Genomic DNA, 24,018 nt, shown 5'->3' on the forward strand with positions numbered 1-24,018 from the left:
AAAATAATTCATTCTATGGTCTTTGTTCCATTAAGACTTGGTGCTTTCTTCAGTAACAGTATGTGAAATGTGGCTGACGTTCTTTGAGTCCCCCACTGTGTAAGTGGAATTATTTTTCACTGCAGCATTTCTGAGTCTTTTTCTTGTTCCTTACTCTGAACTGTAAAATTAAGTTCATAAAGGCATTTGGCAAGGGTGGAGGAAGCTTCCATGTTACTAATGGCTAGCACTGATAAATTATTTTCATGTCTCTTTAACAATCTGCAAAAAAACATATAGAAGATTGTCAGTCTCCAAGGTCACAGCGATGATTCTTCATGAATTTTGCGAGTTTAAAAACTAACATAGAAATAATACACAGTTCCACACCCAGTAAATGTTAATATAGTATTACAGGAAGTGTGGTAAGCATCTGGGAAACAACTAGAAGAATAAACTGAGGCCAACTTGAAGCATCCCTAACTGAACTGACTTTCTAACTGGACGAGGCAGAATTAGGCAACACCTCTGTTTGTCTTTTCTCCATAGGACTTTTCTAAATATGGAAGGCTGCACAGCAAAATTCTTTTTCAATCTTCATTCATGCTTCTAGAAAATTTAGAAAATTGTGTCAGAAAACAGCTGGAGTGGAATAAAATGGTTGCTTTTAAGGGATGACATGAAATTAAAATTATATTGTAGGTATAATTAAAGCTTCTTTGTCTTCATTAAGTGAAACCGAGCCACATCTAGCTTAATTATATCCTGAATACCCCAATACCCCATTAACCATAAAAGAAGCTGTTTTCTAAAAATTTACAAACCTTAAATTTTCTACCCAAAAGATCACAATATTGATGTGGTTATGTATATAATGAGAGATTATAAAAGTGAGCATCATCTAGCAAAAAAAAAGTGATGCTGAGGGCTGAATAAATGAGCAGATATCTGATAAAGCAAGTATACTAAAATATTCATGGTAATAGGTAGGCGGCAGGTATATAAAATTTCACTGCAAACTTATTTCATATTTGCCTGTGAGTGAAAAATTTTTCGTTAAATGTTAGAAAAAATAGCTAGCATGAGATTACCCAAGAACTCTGGTGCCTTCATTAAAATAACTCTGAACAAAGGAAACTACAGGAGAAAAAAAGAGAAAATAAAGATTCGTCCATTTTGAATTAAAAAACACCATAGAAAAGACGTTTATGGAAAAAGATGCCAAAACTCAAAATCAAAATTTAATGTAGGGACTGGAGTCACTTTTACTATAGCAAAGCAAAGGAAAATAAATTTTAAAAGAGTAAAAAAATGAGACTGAAAAGAGTTGGGCATCTTTTCATGTTTTTTTGGGCCATTTCAGTTTTATGTAGTTTCCATATGTACATACCATCACACACCCAAAAGAGTGGATAAAATTAAATATTATCATTACAATACCAAATGTTGGCAAGTACATGGAGCAACTGAGACTCTCATACATTTCTACAGAGAGAGTAAATTGATTAAAATCATTTTGGAATCGGTTAGCATCATGTAGTGAAGTTTTAACATCTTATGAGTCACCAATCCTTTGAAAACACTCAACAGAAATATGTCCATATATGGCCAAAAAATGGTTTAGAATATTCATAGCAGCATTACTCTTAATAGCCCCAAACTGGAAATAACCCATTTGTCCAACAAAAGTAGAAAAACAAACAAACAAACAAAAAACAATAATATGAATAAAATACTGCATGCAACAACATGAATCAATCTCAAAAAATGCTGAAAATAATATATACTGTATGATTTCACTTATAGAAAGTTCAAAATCAGGCAAAATTAACCTCTGGTGTCACAGAGCAGGACAGTGGTCACTTATAGAGAGGAGGATGGAAGAAAGATTGGGGGAAACATGAAAGGGTTCTGTGGTACTGATGGTGCTCTATTTCTTAACTTGGACAGATAGTTATATGAGTGGTTCACTTTGTGATACTTCACTGAACTTTATACTTCTGTTTTATATAACCTTTATGCATGACTTTCTTTAAAATTTTATTTAACAAATTTTAAAATAAACTATAAATTTTTTTCTTTTTCTTTTTTGAGATGGACTCCGTTGCCCAGGCTGGAATGCAGTGGTGTGACCCTGGCTCACTACAACCTCTGCCTCCTGAATTCAAGCAATTCTTCTGCCTGAGCCTCCTGAGTAGCTGGGGCTACAGGTGTACATAGCTATGTGTGGCTTTTTAAAAATTTTTTTAGTAGAGACGGGATTTCACCATGTTGCCCAGGTTGGTCACAAACTCCTGTGCTCAGGCAATATGCCTGCCTCAGTCTCCCAAAGTGCTGGGAATACAGTTGTGAGCCACCATGCCTGGCCAAAACTATGAAATTTCTATGGTCTTTCTGGAAAAGAAAACTTTGTTGTAAAAAACTTGATTTAAAAATTTACAAAATGCTCTAGGGGGCCAAGGTGGGCAGATCACAAGGTCAGGAGTTAGAGACCAGCCTAGCCAACAAGGTAAAACTCTGTTCTACTAAAAATACAAAAAATTAGCCAGATGTGGTGGCAGGCACCTGTAATCCCAGCCACTTGGGAGGCTGGGGCAGGAGAATCACTTGAACCTGGGGAAGTGGAGGTTGCAGTGAGGTGAGACCACACCATTGCACTCCAGCCTCAGCAACAGAGTGAGACTCTGTCTCAAAAAAAAAAAAAAAAAAAAAAAAATCACAAAATAAAAATAACTTTATAAAATGAAATCAGTTTTCCCCAACAATCAATGAACATTTTAACAAAGAAAGAAAAAAGACTAGTTTCAAAAAGTTATCAAAATCATAATATTTTTCAAATTGATAGCCACATGTTAAAAAGTATTCTTTTATTTGGATACTGCATGGATAAAACTGGAAAGAATAAACTGAAACCACTAAGATGATTTTAAAGTAACCAATAATTTTTTGATATAAATTCATATGCTTAATTTTTTGAGGTTTTAAAAAATTAAGCACTTTAATATAAAAAAATGCCTACTTTGTTTTTTTATAAAACGATATTCTTCCAACTTCTAAATTCACGTTATTTTTTTGAGATAATTTGACGAAGAATAAACATTGAGTAACTCTAATATCCTTAACAAATAATAAAAGTAATTTCTAAGCAACACTGGTAAAAACTATTTAGCATACAAATCAGCTTCTAAGAAAATAAGTTTAAATAAGTTTATTTCCATTCTTTCCTCAAAACAGTACCAAGGGTAAAAGAATTTATTTTTTGGCCAGGCGTAAGTGGCTCATGCCTGTCCTAATCCCAGAACTTTTGGAGACTGGGGCAGATGGATCGCCTGAGATCAGGAATTCAAGACCAGACTGGGAAATATAGTGAGACCCCCTTGACCCCACCTTACAAAAAATTAAAAAATGAGTTGGGCATGATGGCATGTGCCTGTAGTCTCAACTACTCTGGAGGCTGAGGTGGGAGGATCACTTGAGCTGAGGAGGTTGGAGGCTGCAGTGAGCCATGATGGCACCACTGCACTCCAGACTCTGTCTAAGGGTGGGGGAAGAAGTAAACCCCAAATCCTCAGAAATTTGAGGAATTACAAGGAAAGAGTAACCATAAACAGAGTGGGGGAAAAAAACTTCAAAACTACCAGTGTAAATATCCTGAGAGAGATGAGAAAACACCACTAAGAACAGGATGTTATAAAATAGTAGCAACTGGCAACGAATGAAGAGCTCTTAAAAATTAAGGAAATTTCCAAAAAATAGATTAAACAGAGAGAAAACAGAAAGCTAGTAAGGGAAAAAAGAAAAAGAAACACACCATAAAAGTTCCCATTACTGAGAAATATAAATTTCCAGACTGAAAGGACCCATCAAAATGAAATGATTTCAATAAAAACAATAACAAAACACCCACTGAAGACACATCATCATGATGAAACCTCAAAATATTTAGAAATAAAGGGATCACAACACTTTCTAGAAGGGGAAAAACAGATCACATGCAAAGGATTAATGTCACTAGTTTTCTCAACAGCAATGCTGGTGCTAGAATACACATGCTCTCAGATTTTTAAAGGAAAATGGTTTTTCAATCTATAATGTGATGTATAGCCAACAACTATCAAGAGTAAGGTAGACTACAGTCATTTTTAGGTATGCAGGGTCTTAAATATTGATGGATTTGCTTTTGCATGATGAGAGAGTAAAACAAGAAAAGGAAATAAATGGGACTCAACAAAAAGGGATTAAACATGGAGTTAATTCCTGAGAAGAGGTACAGAGAGTAACCAGTCTAGACTACAGAAAGGCTCCAGACTGCAGAAGGGCGGTTTGCAAGGAAAAAAAATTCTAAAAACATAAGTCTGATAGAGGTTTAACAACTGTGTTTTAGTATTTGGACAGCTTATTGATATGCTTGAAATATATTGATTAAAATACATGGCAAAATCAGTATTAGGCCCATAAAAAGCCAAGCAAAAACATGGCTCTCATGCTTTTTATGGGCCTAATACAAAGAGAGAAAGAGGCCGGGTACAGTGGCTCACGCCTGTAATCCCAGCACACTGGGAGGCTGAGGTGGGTGGATCACTTGAGGTCAGGAGTTTGAGACCAGCCCTGGCCAACATGGTGAAACCCTATCTCTACTAAAAATACAAAAATTAGCCAGGCATAGTGGTGGGCACCTGTAGTCCGAGCTACTCAGGCTGTTGAGGCAGGAGAATCACTTAAACCCAGGAGACAGAGGTTGTAGTGAGCTGAGATCGCACCACTGCACTCCAGTCTGAGAGAGAAAAAGAGACACTGTCTCAAAAAAAAGAAAAAGAAATAAAAACAAAATGGTATAGCACTTGGCTCATCATCAAACAATCCAACAATAGTATCTGACTTAAGATTTAGTGAAAGCCTGTGATGGAACAATAATATGATGAAGAAAAGGGAAAGTAGGAAGAAGAGAGGTTTAAGAGTATCCAATTCCTTCAAAGGGGAGTCAATAAGTAATGTGTAAACTTAGATAAGAAATAGTAACATAGGCATATTATTTAAAAAAATGAAGGCAATTGCATTATCTCAGATTGTTGCAGGCTACCCTCTTGGAGGTGGAGGGTGGGTGGTGAAGTAGGTAACTATTTGGTTTTTTACTATTTGGTTTTTTAAAATTTATTTTTTCTAACACCTTCATTGAGGTATAATTCACACACTATACTATTTATTTATTTACATATTTACATATTTATTTATTTGAGATGCAGTCTTGCTCTGTCACCCAGGCTGGAGTACAGTGGTGCGATCTCAGCTCACTATAACCTCTGCCTCCTGGGTTAAAGTGATTCTCCTGCCTCAGCCTCCTGAGTAGCTGGGATAACAGGTGCACACCACAATACCCAGCTAATATTTTTATTTTTTAGTAGAGACAGCATTTTGCCATGCTGGCCAGGCTAGTCTTGAACTCCTGACCTCAGATGATCTAACATCCTCAGCCTCCAAAAGTGCTGGGATTACAGGGATGAGCTACCACATCTGGCCCAATTGACTCATTTCAACAAAAATTCACTCATTTTTAGTATATTCATGGAATTGTGCAACCATCACCACAATCAATTTTAGAATATTTTCATCATCTTTAAAATAAACCCAATACCCATTAGCAGTCACTTCCCATTTTCCCCAAATCCTTCCTTTGTTGTGTTTTTGTTTTTTTCCACTGTGACAAAACATACACAACATAAAACTTACTATTTTAACCACTTTTTTAAAACCACTTTTAAGTGTACAGTTCAGTGGTATTAAGTACATTCATTCTGTTGTACAACCATCACCACTATCCATCTCCAGAACTTTTTCATCATCTCATACACTAAACAGTAACTCCCCCAAGCCCCTGGTAATCTCTGTTCTACTTTCTGTCTCTATGCATTTGACTCTTCTAGGAATCTCATAAGTGAAATCATACCATGTTCTTGTCCTTTTGTGTCATGCTAACTTAACATGATGTCCTAAAAGTTTATTCACATAGAACGTAAGTCAGACTCTTTTTTCCTTTGTAGGCCAGGCAGTGGCTCACGCCTGTAATCCTAGCACTTTGGAAAGCCAAGACGGGCGGATTGCTTGAGCCCAGGGGTTCAAAACAAGCCTGGGCAACATGGTGAGACCTCATCTTTACTAAAAATACAAAAACTGAGGTGAGAGGATCACCTGAGCCTGGGGAGGTCAAGGCTGTAGTGACCCATGATCGTACCACTGTACTCCAGCCTGGGCAACAGAGTGAGACCCTGTCTCAAGGATTAAAACCCAAAAGCTCATAGAAATGTACACTAAAAAGAGTGAACTTTACTATACGCAAATTACAATAAAAAAGAATTTTTTCCTTTGTAATACTAATGTTCCAATGTATGTACACAATACATTTTGTCTATCAATAGACACATTGCTTCCACATCAACTTTTAGCTGTTGTGAATAACAGCCATGAATATTGGTGTATACACATCTGTTCAATTCCCTGCCTTCATTTGTGAATATACTCAGAAGTGGGACTGCTTGATCAAACAGATAATTCTATGTTTGTGTTTCTGAGGAGCTGCCCTACTGTTTTCTATAGCAGCTAGGCATTCTCTATATATTCTGGATATTAGTTTCTTATCAAGACAGGTGATTTGCAATCATTTTCTCTAATTCTAATGGGTTGCCTTTTTACTCTGCTGATAGTGTCCTTTGATGTACAAGTTTTTAATTTTGCTTAAGTCCAGTTTGTCTGTTTTTCCTTTTGTTGTGTCTTTGGTGTCATATCCCAAGAAATCACTGCCAAATCCAGTATTATGAAGCTTTCGCCCTACGTTTTCTTCTAAGAGTTTTATAGTTTTAGCTCTTATGTTTAGGTTTTATATATAGCGTAGGGTAAGTGTCCAAATTCATTCTTTTGATATACATATCAAATTTTTCAATGCTATCTGTTGAAAACGCCATCTGTCTTTTCCTAACTGAATGAAGAACTGGCACATTTATGGAAAATCATTTGATATATGTGAGGGCTTACTTCTAGGCCCTCTCTTCTGTTCCATTGGTCTCTATGACTGTCTTTATGCCAGTACCACACTGTTTTGATTATGCTAGCTTTGTAGTAAATCAGAAGTGGGAGTCCTGCAACATTGTTCTTTCTCAGGATTGTTTCTGCTATTCAGGATCTCTTGAGATTACATATGAATTCTAGTATAAATTTTTCTTTGTTTTTTTGAGTATGATCATCCCTGTATTTATTTTTCTATAGCTTCAACATTTTCTCTTCAAATTAAAATAAAAATATCCCAAAATTTAGAACTGGATCATTTGGCTCTTTCTCTTCTTTATCTTCTCCTAGTTCAAAATGCTTACATCTCTTAATGGCCAGCATCCTCTTGATTTGCCATTAGGCTCAACCCATTCTAGCCTTAGCACAATCTTCTTTGTAGTTTTAGCCCTTGTATTAGTCCGTTTTCATGCTGCTGATAAAGACATACCCAAGACTGGGCAATTTACAAAATAAAGAAGTTTACTGGACTTATAGTTCCACGTGGGTGGGGAGGCCTCACAATTATGGCGAAAGGTGAAAAGCACATCTCACATGGCAGCAGACAAGAGAAGAAAGCTTTTGCAGGGAAACTCCCATTTTTAAAACCATTGGATCTTGTGAGACTTATTCACAATCATGAGAACAGCACAGGAAGGACCTGCCCTCGATTCAGTTACTGCCCACCTGGTCTCTCCTACAACGTGGGAATTCAAGATGAGATTTGGGTGGGTACACAGCCAACCCACATCAGCCTTCTTTTGGAAAACTGGCTTTGTCTGCCCACCACAGTCACTCTGCTTCCAATCATAGGACCTCTTTCCCTGGGCATACAAGGAATCCTTGCCCTTCTCATACGGTGTCACTTTTGTGAGGCTGATGCTTGCCACACTTCTTACAGAAGGTTCTTCAGGTTTTAGGTATGTTGACCATCTCTGCAGAAGAGCTTCCCTGTCTATACGACGAAAACAGGAAACTGCATCTGCAACCCTCAAATCTTGTCACTCACACCTAACTGAATTTTTCTATTTCTTCAAAAATCATTGGGATTTTGACAGGGGTCACACTGAATCTGTAGGACACTTTGGGAGTACTGACATCTCACCTAAATTAAGTCTTCCAATCCATGAATATGAGAAATCTTTCCAGTTGTTTATATATTCTTTAATTTCTTTCAGTAATCTTTTATAGTTTTCAGTGTATAAATCGTCTACATCTTTGATTAAGACAATCCCTAAGTATTTTACTCTTTTTGATGCTATTGTAAATGGTATTACTGGCCAGGCACGAAGGCTCACACCTGCAATCCCAGGCCTTTGGAGGCCAAGGCAGGCGAGTCACTGGAGGTCAGAAACTCAAGACCAGCCTGGGCAACATGGTGAAACCCTGTCTCTACTAAAAATACAAAAACTAGCCGGGTGTGGTGGTAGGTGCCTGTAATCCTAGCCACTTGGGAGGCTGAGGCAGGAGAATCACTTGATCCTGGGAGGTGGAAGTTGCAGTGAGCCAAGATCACGCCATTGCACTCCAGCCTGGGCGACAAGAGCAAAACTCTGTCTCAATAAACAAATAAATAAATGGAATCATTTTCTTAATTTTGTTTTTGTATTGTTCATTAGAGAAACGCACTATTTGATTTTTAAATAAGACCCTGTATTACACACTAAAGATACATCAAAAGAAGGCAAATATAATGCATTTTTTGAGAGCTCAAGCTTAATCAGAATGGAGATGAGATGCATTAAACATTTTATATTATTCAAACTATCAGATTCTGAATTTCAAATAAAAAAATGCTGACATTTTCCTACTGTTCAGGATATTCTTCTATAATAATGAGGGTATATTTCCATGTATCTTATTTGTTTTTTTCTTCTTCTTCTTTTTTTTAAGACAGAGTCTTGCTCTGTGAATGCAGTGGCATGATCACGGCTCACTGTAACCTAAGAGGCCTCCTGGATTCGAGCAATTCTCCTGCCTCAGACTCTGGAATAGCTGGGAATACAGGCACACAGCACTACACCTGGCTAATTTTTGTATTTTTAGTAGAGACAGGGTTTTACCATGTTGGCCAAGCTGGTCTAGAACTCCTGACCTCGTGATCCACCTACCTTGGCCTCCCAAAGTGCTGGGATTACCATCAGTCACAGCACCCCGCTACTTTTTCTTGAGTTTAAAAGATCACATTCTACATTACTTCTTTTTTTTTTTTTAGACAGAGTTTCACTCTGTTGCCCATGTTGGAATGCAGTGGTATGAGCACGACTCACTGCAACCTCCACTTCCCAGGCCCAAGTGCTCCTCCCACCTTGCCTCCCCAATAGCTAGGACCACAGATGCACGCCATAAACCCAGCTAATTATTAAAATTTTTTGTATAGATGGGGTTTCGCCATGTTGCCCAGGCTGCTCTCGAACTCCTGGCTCAAGGAATCTGTCCGCCTCAGCTTCCTAAAGTGCTAGGATTACAGGCATGAGCTACAACGGCCAGCTTCATACTATTCCACTAGAGAAATATCAAGAGAGAATTATCTTTTGCAGCTGTCTGGTTTTTACACTCTCTCCACACATGTGGGTTCTGCCAGATTTTCTACCAGTACTCTTGTTCAGGCAAAACTCCCCAGCAGTGGAGATGTTCAACAGAAGTTCTACACTGGTGATTTCAACCTGGATTGGGAGAGTGAATATAAAGACTTAATGGATTATCTTAACTCATATGATTCTACTATTCTAACGTCACAGGAACTGAAGATGCCAAAAATACTTGAAAAGTTTAGACCTAAATAAAACAAGAAAATCAACAAAACAAAACCAGTGAAATGAAAACTTTTGGCTCAACATTTTATTAGATCTAGGCAAAGAAGCTTTGCTATAAACGTAAGACGTGCAATTTCAATGTCAAGAAGAGGCCCTTAAAAAAATTACAAAGTTGTTTTTAGAATTCCAATTTTCTACACAAATTCCAGATCAGAACACTAAGAGAAAATGAACTTCCCACCACCTGTCTATCAATCAAATATTTTCTGAATGACTTTCATATTGCTAACACTATGCTAGGCACTAAAGATATAAAGATGAAAATACTCAATCCCTACCTTCAAAGAGCTCATCATCTAAGATGGTAACATGCAATGCATGGGGCAGTAGGGAATATGTACTATACTCCAAGTCAGGATTAAGGTAGTGAGGAAGATGTCAGGAAAGGAAGCAGTAACCACTGAGTTGAATCTTAAAGGATGAATAGGAGGTAGAGATTATAATGTGTTGGGCACTGTGCTAAGTGTTCAAGCTATAAAGATTAATCAGAGGAAGTCTCTGCACATAGTTCCATAGGGAAAAAAGCTACATAAAAAACCATTTTCAAAACAATGAGATTAAAAGTCTTCAGATAGACATGTTATAAAAATAGAGGAGAACAAGCTCGGTAGGGAAGGGGAATAGAGCAAAGGAAATGCTGCACAAAGAAACTCATGTCTAAGCTGAATCATGAAGAGTAAGCAGATATTCAACAGGTGGGCAACACAGGGAGGAGGGCATTCTAGGCAGAGAGAATAGTATGAGCATTGGAACAAAGGTACAAAGTGTGACTTGAAAGAACCCAATGTGATTAGGAACTTGCATGCAGCTCAGTTTCACTGAAATGTAGGTTATGAAACAAAAATAAGGGGTGAGGAGGGAAACAAAGAAAAGTAGAAAGAAATGTTATGAACTAAATCATGAAGACACTGGTATTCTTATATGGTTACTAAACCTTTACATTCCTTTTTTCTGGAAAAAAAAAAAAAAAAAAAAAAAAGACTTAAGTGTTAACATTTTTTCTTGTTCATTTATACTTGATAAAATACAGTAACATTTGTCATTACAAATACCTTTTAAAACTTTAGCTTTAAATGTTATTCACATTCAAGTTACAGAAATCTTAAAACAATATAGTCAAATTCATTTTTTCTTTTATAACTGAAACCAGTTTTTATGCTTAGAAAATTCAGTTTAAAGGTCATTGTAAAAAATATTATAAAAACTACAAACCACTGCTCATGGAAATAAGAGAGGACACAAACAGATGGAAAAACATTCCATGCTCATGGTTAGGAAGAATCAGTATTGTGAAAATGACCATACTGCCCGAAGTAATTTATAGATTCAATGCTATCCCCATCAAGATACCTATGAACCTCTTCACAGAAATGGAAAAAGCCACTTTAAACTTCACATGGAACTAAAAGAGCTCGCATAGTCAAGACAATTCTAAGCAGAAAGAACAAAGCTGGAGGCATCATATTACCTGACTATACTACAAGCCTCCAGTAATCAAAACAGCATGGTACTGGTACCAAAACAGAGATATAGACCAATGGAACAGAACAGAGGCCTTGAAGGCAATGTCACAAATCTACAACCATCTGATCTTTGACAAACCTGACAAAAACAAGCAATGGGGAAAGGACTCTATGTTTAATAAATGGTGTTGCGAAAACTGTCTAGCCATGTGCAGAAAGCAGAAACTGGACCCCTTCCTGATACTTTAACATTAACTCCAGATGGATTAAAGATTTAAACATAATACCTAACACCATAAAAACCCTAGAAGAAAACCTAGGCAAAACCATTCAGGACATATGCATAGGCCAGGACTTCATGAATAAAACACCAAAAGCATTGGCAACAAAAGCCAAAACAGACAAATGGGAACTAATCAAATTCCAGAGCTTCTGCACAGCAAAAGAAACAATCATTAGAGTGAACCAGCAACCAACAGAATGGGAAAAAATTTTTGCAATCTACTCATCTGACAAAGGGCTAATATCCAGAATCTACAAAGAACGAAAACAGATTTACAAGAAACAAACAAACAAACCCATTCAAAAGTGGGTGAAGGACATGAACAGACACTTTACAAAAGAAGACATACGTGAGGCCAACAAACATATGAAAAAATGCTCATCATCACTGGTCATTAGAGAAATACAAATCAAAACTACATTGAGATACCATCTCATGCCAGTTAGAATGGCGATCATTAAAAAATCTGGAGACAACAGATGCCAGAGAGGAGGTAGAAAAATAGGCACATTTTTACACTGTTGGTGGGAGTGTAAATTAGTTCAACCATTGAGGAAGACAGTGTGGCAATTCCTTAAGGACCTAGAAATAGAAATTCCATTTGACCCAACAATCCCATTACTGGGTATATACCCAAAGGATTATAAACTGTTCTATTATAAAGACACATGCACACGTATGTTCATTGCGGCACAGTCTACAATAGCAAAGACCTGGAATCAACCCAAATGCCCATCGACGATAGACTGGACAAGGAAAATGTGGCATATATACACCATGGAATACTATGCAGCCATAAAAAGTAATGAGTTTGTGTCCTTTGTAGGGACATGGATGAATCTGGAAACCATCATTCTCAGCAAACTGACACAGGACAGAAAAATAAACACCACATGTTCTCACTCATAGATGGGTGTTGAACAATGAGAACACATGGACACAGGGAGGGAGCATCACACACTGGGGTCTGTTGGGAGGAAACAGGGGCGGGACAGCAGGGGCTGGGGAGCTTGGAGAGGGGTAACAGGGGGAGAAATGCCAGATATAGGTGACGGGGGGATGAAGGCAGCAAACCACATTACCATGTATGTACCTATGCAACAATCTTGCATGTTTTGCACATGTACCCCAGAACCTAAAGTGCAATAAAATACACACACACACACACACACACACACACACACACACACACACACAGAGAGAGAGAGAGAGAGATAAAAGATCTTAAACAAGGTAGAACAGGGTTATAGGAAAGAACTAACACGAATTCAAAATACATTAAGGAGATAGAACTAATATTATGTGAAAGGAGAGCCTGAGATGGAAAGTGACTATGAGGAACACAAGATGCATCTGAGGACAACTTCTCAGAGACGCAGCCCAAGACAGGTCAGTTGAAGATGTAGGAAAAATTCTAGAAAAGTAACTGAAGAAGAAAAGGAATTGACAGAATATTCTATATTTTTTCTCTCAGGAATTAATGAGTTCTCTCTCCTGGCTTCTGTAGATCTACAAAATCCTCAGTTTTCTGTTGCTTTAAGTCCATTGGAAAGTTAACTTTTAAAACTTCATAGTATTACACATACACCTTAACATTATTTATGACTTTGATGGGTACATGAAAATGCAAACTGTCAAACTAAATTTCATTTGGATTCCACATGATTCAAATGATCAATTCCTTTGTTCTCCCCCAATAAACTCCCAAGTTTCCTCTTTAGTGGAGCTACTGTTTGTCCTAAATTCTATGGCCAGTAAGAAAAATTAACTTAATAAAACAACTTAAAGGACCACCTTTTGGTTAACTATTTATTTTTGACTTAAGAGTTCATGATGACCTGACCCTGGCATAAATTTTTGGATGTATTTGCAAAATTGATGGGAAAAACAATGAGGAAAATACAGTTATCTAATTTTATTAACTTATATGTAAAAATAAAATAAACTAAATTCACTTTGGGTATGGAAAACATTACTCACCTGCGACCACATTCTGAATATTTACCAATATTTTTTAATATTAAGGCAGCTGTTAGTCGGATGTGTTTAGTTATTGGTCCCTCTTTTTCATCCTTAAAAAGAAAGGGAAGAAAGAATAAGATCTAAATTATACAGGGCTCAGACTTTTACAGATAAGGGTTTCAAGGCATGCTTACTGTAAAATCTCGAAAGACAAGGTTTCTTGATCCTCTTCTCAGAGCCATAAGTGCAGCACTGGGATGATTCACAATGGCCTTTTGTGCTCTAGGAGTTGAGCTTGTGCCCCCTACAGCTGGCTGCCTAAATTGGTCAGAGAGAGACAGATAGTTAACATGATACTGCAGCAGACTGACAACTATGACCATCCTGCCAACCCCTTTAAGCTGGTTGCTTTAAATTGTGTCTACAGGGTGATTAAAGGTCCAGTGGTTTAGCATTAATGTTTATGCTCTGTGACAGCCTAGGCGAATGGGCTCTTAGTATCAAGGTGAAGTTTCAAGTCCTTTATTTTCCAATCTATCAATTTTAAATCAAACAACAGATATTCCATCTTTAAAATTACTGTATTGTATAAGTATGCAATCAAGACAAATTCAACATAGCATCAAAGTTACAGCTTTCTCATCTTTGGATATAATGTGAAGATTTTAACAAAGAAGAAAATAGTCTACAAATTTTGCTACAAAATTTCTCTAAATGGTACCTGAGAGTAAAGTAATATTACCTAAGAAGGTACTGTTACTGGTCCTCCCGGAAAAGAGAGTATGATAACATGGAATTATGCTAAATACTACATTTCAAACTATTACTTACATATCTTAAATTTCATCATTACTTAATACTTTCAGTCAATTCTTTCACTATAGTTCTGTTCTTTATGAAAGACACAGAATGAAAGAAGTGCTGAGATGATTTTATGTAAAATAAGATTCAAACTGCTGTAGATTTTTTTGGCCAAGCAGATAAAGTGCATCATTATCTGTGTGCTCTGGTGAGACAGCGATGGAGAATAATGACTCATATATGAGAAAACCCTGTTTCTGACACTGTAACTGGCTGCATGACTTTCAGTATTTCTTTTCACATCTGAGAAGTGGAGGTATTTCTGATACACTTTTACTAATTCTGAATATTAAATTATTTTAAGCTAATTCTGAATATTAAATAAGATAACATAAAAGCAATCTTTTTTTTTTTTTTGAGATGAAGTTTTGCTCTTGTCGCCCAGGCTGGAGTTCGATGGTGCAGTCTTGGTTCACTGCAACCTTCGTCTCCCAGGTTCAAGCAATTCTCCTGCCTCAGCCTCCCAAGTAGTGGGGATTACAGGTGCGTATCACCATCCCTAGCTAATTTTTGTATTTTTTAGTAGAGATGGTGTTTCCCCATGTTGGCCAGGCTAATCTCAAAATCCTGACCTTAGGTGATCTACCTGCCGTGGCCTCCCAAAGTGTTGGGATTACAGGCATGAGCCATTGTATCTGGCCTCATAAAAGCAATCTTTAAACTGTAAACTAGTGTTACGTGTGTGTGTGTGTGTGTGTGTGTGTGTATTTTAATAATTACAAGATATGAAATCTCTTTGCCATTATCAAATAGATGATTACTCTCCTACAGGACAAAGAACCAAACACATCTTTAGTTTACAAAGCATTTCTCATATATCATCTGTCATTACTTCCAATGACTGACTAGTTTATCAAAACAGCATCAGTGTTAGAGCTTAAAGGTACTTTACAGACCACAACGTCCAGCCAAAAGGAGAAGTGATGGCAAGAGAATTTAAGCAATTTGAACAGCGTCACATTGCTGATTCATGGCAGAGCAGGACTAGAAACCCAGGTTTCTGGCCTCCTAATATGCTAAGTTGCATTTCACTGTTCTTGTGTTTTATCTAGTTTCTCTTTGTATGTACAAAAGGAAGTAAACTCATTTTCCTTACTTGGTAGAAGCCTTCTGACTTCCTGCTTGTCCTGGTTCATCTTGTTTTAATCCTGCAAGCAAGGCATCCTTTGAACAGTGCTTATCCTTTTTGGGAAAAAGGAAATAAGAGAATGCATATCAAAATCCTTAATGCAGTCAAATGAATTACTGATCAAACAGTATTTAAAAACTGTACCTGCAAGTGGGTAATAAAAGAAAACCGCTGTCGCTGAAAAGGCTCACAACCTTCCCAAAGACACTGCCCTGGATATACATCTTTTCCTCCATGTTCAGTTGCTGCATGGTAGAAAACCTGTGAGGGTGTCTGAAACCACCTATGAAAAATAAAAGTAGTAGACACTTGGATGTATTCAAGTATATTTTGAAACTATTTCAAAAATTTCTCTGCTTATATTTCCAAGTAGAATCATCAGTCACACTGAACACTTTTGGTAATTTGTTTTAACATCCCTTATTCCTAATTCCCTACCTTCAATGAAGGCTGACTAAAAATCTCTTGAAAGTGAATGAAGTATCATTTAAAAACACCATAAAACATAATCTTATAAACAAATACCATACTGTATTATACTTTTATACTTTTATACTCAATTTATACTTTTATAAATTGCTCATTTACTAGATTTCATATTACATATAACTCAAGCATATCCAATCAAACAGTTCAAATTCTCTAAGTTTTATGAAGTCTGCCTTTTAAGTTCACATTTATATGTCTGTCCAGGTTTTTAAGTCCTGTCCCTCACTTCTCCAGCATATACCCTATGATGTGGGTAGGTGGCTAAGGACACAAAACTGAAGAAAGTTGTATTTCATTCTCCTTTATTAATTAGACAATATGGAAATGAGAGAGAACACTGGAATCTTGACAGCAAAGAAGATATTAAAAGGCTTCAACTATTAATTAGTAACTCAAATGTTTGTGTAATCAGTATTTTTAAGATCTATGGTAGAGATCTCTAAGAATTTGATTTTTTTATGGCTGTCATATAAACATATCTATATTTGAACCAGTTTTTAAAGTGTAACATATATCCAGTATTCCAAATTAATATTCCTTCAAAAAGGACTAACATTTTAAAATAAAATTTAATCAACAAAGTAATTAAATACTGAATTATAAAACAGAATGTCTGAAAGAGTAAGTTATATACTTAAATTTCCATTCACATGCAGATATATAAATACTTACAAAAGTTTATTGTGAGACTAAAATCAGTAAATACATTTTAAGTTTTGGGATTTTATTTAATTCTCAGAACTCACAATGCTAATTCATCAATATGAAATATGACTTGAGTTTTGTTATACATACTAGTTTTTGCTACAAGGAGGCATTTCTTGTTGTGTTTTTAAGGTATTACCTAGATACTATTAAATCATTAATTGCAATCTTGCCTAGACACACATACACATGTACACCCGGAAACCAAAATTCAAATGTACTACTGCTCACTATTCACAATGTCTATTTTAATCCCAACACTTTGGGAGGCCAAGGTGGGCAGATCACGAGGCCAGAAGATCAAGACTATCCTGGCTAACACGGTGAAACTATCTCTACTAAAAATACAAATAATTAGCTGAGTGTGGTGGCACATGCCTGTAGTCCCAGCTATTTGGGAGGCTGAGGCAGGAAAATCGCTTGAACCCGGGAGGCAGAGGTTTCAGTGAGCTGAGATCGTGCCACTGCACTGCAGCCTGGGTGACAGAGATTGCCTCTCAAAAAAAAAAAGAAAGAAAGAAAAGAAAAAAAGAAAAAAGAAATGGTGAATTTAGCAGCCACAGGAAAAAGGATAGCACTTCCTTAGAGTAATTTTAATTACTAAATATACACAATAATGTGTGTATAATTTTAAGACAACAGATATAAGTGTTCATAATTCCATCTGTCCAAAAGAGTCTATTTTTCTTTCTAATCTACTATTCTTTCCTTCATTCCAACTCTATTTTCTCTCTAACTACTCTGGTCATAAAAGCTATAAACTGTGGTGGTGGTTCAAGGTAAAGTTTCAATATAACTATGAATGAAGCTGGTTGCAATAATCACATGAAGGTGAAAAGTAGTTAAGGGTTCCAAATCCATTAAATACCTGAATAATGGAGTTTTGCTCTGTTGTCCAGGCTGGAGTGCACTGGCACCACCTCAATTCATTGCAACCTCTGCCTCCTGGGTCCAAGTGATTCTCCTGCCTCAACCTCCCAAGTAGCCAGGACTACAGGTGCCTGCCACCACATTCGGCTAATTTTTTTTTAATTTTAGTAGGGATAGGGTTTTGCCATGTTGGCCAGACTGGTCTCAAACTCCTGACCTCGTGATCTGCCCATCTTGGCCTCCCAAAGTGCTGGGATTAGAGGTGTGAGCCACCGCGCCTGGCTGATACCTGAATTTTAAAAGTTTACATGTAATATTGGAGGTTAAACTCTAAAGAAATGTAAAGCAAACAGATACTGAGTTTTCAGAACATTATTGATTTTTATTGGATGGGTTGGGAGAAGAGTAAGAGATGAAGCAGAATGCTACCGTTACTGTCATGTCTACAAAACTATTACTAAAACTACTCCAGTGATCTCCTCCACTCCCTACCACCAACCCATAAATCATAAACAATATGTTCATTTGAGGAAACTGGGAAAATTCAAGAATATCCAAAAATAACAAAAATAAAAATTACCTGTGATATAGCCAGAATGAAGAATACTTCAAGCTTTCTGAGTATGTATGTGTTTTTAAACAAAACTAGGACTGTTACTGATATAATTTTATATACTGCTGCCACTCCAGGCTAATATAACTTCATATAAATTATATTAATTTTTGAGACACCGTCTCACTCTGTTGCCCAGGCTGGAGTGCAGTGGCACAATCTCAGTTTACTGCAACCTCTGTCTTCCAAGTTCAAGCGATACTTCTGCCTCAGCCTCCCAAGTAGCTGGGATTACAGGCATGTACCATAACACATGGTTGTTTTTTGTATTTTTCAGTAAAGGCAGGGTTTCGCCATGTCAGCCAGGCTGGTTTCGAACTCCTGACCTCAAGTGATCTGCCTGCCTTGGCCTCCCAAAGTGCTGGATTACAGGTGTGAGCCACCATGCCTGGCCCCTTTGTACAAATTAAAATACTCTTCCTTAAGATACTTTACTGCCTTGTGCTGAAAAATTATTGTAATAAATATACAACATATGCCACATATAATGTGAATAATTTCCCCTTTAATGTGTAGAACCATAGGCAATAGCTCTGGGCAAAAAAATATTCCTCTGAAACTTATTTTATTCACTGAGAATCCAGTTTTCAAGATGGGTGTGAGGCTTAAATTTGATAATATTTATAAATCTATTTGGAAAATAGTAGGCCATAAATAACGGCTATTGTCATCATGATCAGTAGTAGCAGCAGTAGTACTGGTAAGGGGTAGTGGTGGTACAGGTAACCTCTTGTCTCTTCACCTGCCCATCTTGCTAATCCTCTACTCTGAGACCTTCTCCATAACTATAACAATTGCCAAGCTTTGCTCATTAATGCTTTGCTCAGTAATGAATTTCAAGGTCCACCTTCAAATTAATGGCCTCCATTAGCAATCAACACTCACCATCACTCGCAACTAATTTTATTCATTTCTCCCTCTGAAAATATTCTCCATAGAAACTGTCTGCAATTCAACTTCGGTTAAAAACTGAACTTCAATCTTATTTTACAGCTTGTCTTCCTCTGTACTTGTGAGAATTTGTGAATTTAGAGACAATATCTTACATTTATGTCTCTGAAAAAAAGCTTTATTACTGAAAACACAAGTTTATTTTATTAGAGCTTCTTTAACTTTCTTCTCTACATTATGTCTTTAGTCATTATTCATCCTTTCTATCCCTTGGATCTCAGCCAAATGTAGCTACTATTTCCTGGGTTAACTCCTTCACTTATGTATTAGTGAGACAGCCAAGTTAAAAGGGCTCCCTGAAGAATCTCTGACCAGCCTATGCACTGGGAGGATGGGGAGGAGCCTTGGGAACTTCGTGCCATTTGCAGCGGGTAAATGGATGGCCACTCCTGTTCCTGTGTGGTAACCTGGGATTCAATCTGTGAGGTGGAAAACCGGTTAGAAGGACTCCATCTCACTTTGCTGAGTTGTTTTTCCTTTTCCATCCTCATCAAATAAATTCCATTCCTCACACTTCTATGTGTCTATGAGCCTAATCTTTCCTCACTGTGTGACAAGAACCTGTCTTTTTCCTACAACACTGGATTCTACTATGCTCCTTCCTAAATTAATCCCTTTTGCATCTTTTACCTTTTCCCTTCTACTGAATCCCACACTTAAGTATAAAAAAAAGTTATTCTAACTAGAAACAACGATAGAAACACTTTTTCTTTGATCCTTCTACTTTTTCCAAAGAAAGGAACCAGAATTTATAATATCTGGCAAAACAATGCAAAATGTAATATTTAATATAGTTATTGTAACAACAGTTTTGGACATTTTTCTCTGTCACTGGCAATCTAAAGAAAATATTTTTTTCAATTATATCATTGCTATAATTTATAATGATTAGTTTCCTGCTTATTATTTAAATCATTGTAGTGCAAGCTCAGGATTAGTTTCTATTCTTTCATTTAATTTCCCTTCAGCCATATTCTATTTTCTTTTATTCCAGTGAAGAACTGTTTGGTTCAACTGAACAAATATTCCCATAGGCTACCAGGTACAAATTTCCTGAAATGAAACCCATTTTCTGGGGAGAAATTTAAGCCTGCTGCAGTAATTTACATCAGTAACAAGGAGCTGGTTGTTATTCACCAAGACAATGGGGAAAATGTCTCTGGGGCACGTCAGAGACCTTCACAGCAGCCTCTCCCCAGAGGACTAGGAGGACAAAATTATTTCCTGGGCCAGGCCGAAGCACCCCCTGTTGTGTGCACCCTAGGGACTTGATGCCCTAGATCCCAGCTGTTCAAGCCATGGCTAAAAAGGGCCAAGGTATAGCTTGGGCCGTGGGTTCAGTGGGTGCAAGTCCAAAGCCTTGGCAGCTTCCATGTGGTGTTAAGCCTGTGGGTGCATGAAAGTCAAGAATTGAGGTTTGGGGGCCTTTGCTTAGATTTCAGAGGATGTATGGAAACACCTGGATGTCCAAGCAGAAGTTTGCTGCAAGGGCGGAGCCCTCATGGAGAACTTCTGCTAGGGTAGGTCAAGCCCCCACACAGAGTCTCCTCTGGGGCACTGCCTGGTGGAGCTGTGAGAAGAGGGCTGCCATCCTCCAAACCCCAGAATGGTAGATAAACAGACAGCTTGCATCATGCACCTGGAAAAGCCACACTCAATGACAACCCATGAAGGCAGCTGGGAGGGAAACTGTACCTTGCAAAGCCACAGGGGCAGAACTGCCTAAGGCTGTGGGAGCCCGCTTCTTGCGTCAGCATGACCTGGGTGTGAAACATGGAGTCAAAGGAGATCATTTTGGAACTTTAAGGTTTAATGACTACCCTATTGGATTTGACTTCCATGGAGCCTGCAGCCTCTTTGTTTTGGCCAATTTCTCCCATTTGGAACAATGCCTATACCTGCACTGTATCAAGGAAGTAACTAACTGCTTTTGACTTTATAGGCTCATAGGCAGAAGGGACTTTCTTTGTCTCAGATGAGACTCTGGACTTGGACTTCTGAGTTAATGCTGCAATGAACTAAAACTCTGGAGGACTCTTGGAAAGGCATGATTGTGTTTTGAAATGTGAAGACATGAGATCTGGGGAGGGCCCAGGGGCAAAATGATATGGTTTGGCTGTGTCCCCACCCAAATCTCATATTGAATTGTAGTTCCCAAAATCATGTCACAGGAGGGACCCAGAGGGAGGTAACTGAATCATGGGAATGATTACCCCCAATGCTGTTCTTGTGAAAGTCAATGAGTACTCATGAGATCTGATGGTTTTATAAAAAGCTTATCCCTGTTTGCTTGGCACTTCTCTCTGTCACCATGTGAAGAAGCACATGTTTGCTTCCCCTTCTGTCATAATTGTAGCTTCCCTGAGGCCTGCCCAGCCCTGCAGAACTGTGAGTCAATTAACTTCTTTCCTTTACAAATTATCCGGTCTTGGGCAATTCTTTACAGCAGTGTGAGAATGCACAATACAGATAGTTTCATTTGGAGTTGTCTTAGTCACTCAAGGTCTTGGCAGACTATTTTTCTTTGGTGGCTAAAAAGTATTCCATATCCTTCTTTACAGCCTTCCTGCTAAAACAAACAAACAAATAAACAAACCCACTTGACTTAAAATGCAAGAGGTTTTTTTTTTTGCAGGAATATTCTAGTTTAAAAGTAGAATGGCACACAAATGTTAATAAATGCACATAAGTGTATACGTAAGACTATGCATCCAAAAAATTCATACTGGAAACATATTTCAGTTGAAAAGAAAAGGCTCTCTTACTGGTTATAGAACCATGAACTTCTACCTCAACCCTTTGCATCTGTTTTAGATATATTCTATGTCAAAAGAAATATCAACAGCATGCATTATTTTATATTCAAATAAGATTTAGTAACAAGCTGCTGAAATTTGGGGGAAAAAATATACCAACAACTTTGGTGAGAGACTAACCCAATTTTATCTAGTTGCAAAAGTTCAAAATGCAACTAGAGAAAATGCAAAAAAAAAGTACTAACTTCACTATTAAGAGAATTAATTTATTTCCTTAATACATAATAACACATTATAAATACAAATTAGAAAACTGAAAATCAGTACTGGTATTCTTGGAAACAAAATATTGCTGTTCCTACAAGAATGAATCCTCCAACCTCAGCTTCTATGCTACAGTCAATCCATATTAGAAGTCATAGGTGGGAACAACTGATTGACTAGTGTAGATGCCAATGACAATAGGAGAGGAAGAAAGTATTTGGCCTTTTTGGGGGGCTCTTGCACAAAGATGGGTCCTGCCTCCTACTAAGACTGAAATTGTAGGAAATATCCCAAATATAGGAAAGGGTTCACATGGAAAATGACCCAAACCAAGTGCCCTTCATTCTAACTCCTTTCCTTTCCTCCTAATACTAATAACTATTATAGGAAAAGATTTCTGTATTTGCTCTTTGAACTTCCCACATCAACTGCTATTAACCTACTGGTCTGTGAAGCAGTCACTTACTTTACATAGTAAAATATAAAAATGAATTATCAGGAACTTTGTTTTAAAATGTTTTTAAAATGTGTACCTGCAAAAAAATATGAATATTGGGCTGAAACAATAGTTCACATTTGAAAAGTGCCAGGAAAATTGATTTGTACAATTCAGGTATTATAACAATGTTGTTATTTATTTATTTATTTTTTTGAGACAGAATCTCATTCTGTCGAGCGGGCTGGAGTTCGGTGGCACAACCTCCACTCACTGCAACCTCCGCCTCCCAGGTTCATTAGCTGGGATTATAGGCCCCCACCAACACGCTCAGCTAATTTTTGTATTTTTTTGTAGACACTGGGTTTCACCATGTTGGCCAGGCTGGTCTTCAACTCATGACCTCAAGCAATCTGCCAACCTTGACCTCCCAAAGTGCTGGGATTATAGGTGTGAGCCACTGTGCCTGGCCAACAATGTTATTCTCAATAAGCTATACCTAAGCTTGGAGATAAAAATAAATGATGATGTGTGTATCTGTGTGGTTTTAATAAAAAAAAGCATACCAAATAATTTCAAACTTTTAAATTCTAGCTTAGATATTCATTTGTTCTCCTTGAAAGATATGGTAGTATTATCACTTTACACTGCTCTTGACAAAGCTGCACACAGCGCAGAGTACCTCTCTACCAGAACTTATGTTTGCTCAGAACTTACTATGTATCTGGCATATTCACATACATCATCTTATTTGAGTTCCATAACTGCTCTCTGAATGTAAAATTATCCCTTTACTGCTGAGGAAATGTACTTTCATTTCTTTTTTCCTTTTTTTTTTTTTTTTTTTTTTTTTTTTTTTTTTTTTTTTTTTTGAGATGGAGTCTCACTCTGTAGCCTTGGCTGGAGTGCAGTGGTGCGATCTAGGCTCACTGCAACCTCCACCTCCCGGGTCCTGGTTCAAGCAATTCTACTATCTCAGCCTCCCAAGTACCTGGGATTACAGGCACAAGACACCATGCACAGCTAATTTTTGTACTTTTTAGTAGAGATGGGGTTTCACCATGTTGGCCAGTCTGGTCTTGAACTCCTCACCTCGTGATCCACTGCCTCAGCCTCCCAAAGTGCTGGGATTACATGCATGTGCCATTGCACCCAGCCGGAAATATGCTTTCAAAAAGTAACTTTTCCAGAATTATACAGCTAAGTAACAGAACTAGGATTTGAAACCTGGTATGTCTAACACAAAAGACCTGATTTTTTTCCTTCTATGTCATAATACATAATTGTTTACTCAGGGTACTATACGCAGATGTATTACTAGGTAAAAACTGTGGTATACTTTTACATACAGTATCTATTATATCGTTTTTTAAATATTGGCAAATAAATTCGGAAAGGATACTAGA

At 37.4% G+C, this 24,018-nt stretch overlaps 1 protein-coding gene across 1 annotated transcript in view; it reads right to left on the bottom strand.

Annotated features, from left to right (window-relative positions):
- The window catches only part of ARID2 (AT-rich interaction domain 2), a 196,032-nt gene that overhangs the window by 2,860 nt on the left and 169,154 nt on the right, over nt 1–24,018 (bottom strand). Inside the window, exons 17-21 of the mRNA XM_017529648.2 lie at nt 15,673–15,811; nt 15,496–15,581; nt 13,733–13,856; nt 13,557–13,648; nt 1–261 (exon numbers count right to left, since the gene is read on the bottom strand). The exon at nt 1–261 is cut by the window's left edge and continues 2,860 nt beyond it. Coding sequence (XP_017385137.1) covers nt 117–261; nt 13,557–13,648; nt 13,733–13,856; nt 15,496–15,581; nt 15,673–15,811 — 586 coding nt within the window. The 3' untranslated portion in view covers nt 1–116. The remainder of the gene's footprint in view (nt 262–13,556; nt 13,649–13,732; nt 13,857–15,495; nt 15,582–15,672; nt 15,812–24,018) is intronic.

The sequence above is a fragment of the Cebus imitator genome, unplaced genomic scaffold, assembly GCF_001604975.1.
Source record: "Cebus imitator isolate Cc_AM_T3 unplaced genomic scaffold, Cebus_imitator-1.0 Scaffold2, whole genome shotgun sequence".
Lineage (NCBI taxonomy): Eukaryota > Metazoa > Chordata > Mammalia > Primates > Cebidae > Cebus > Cebus imitator.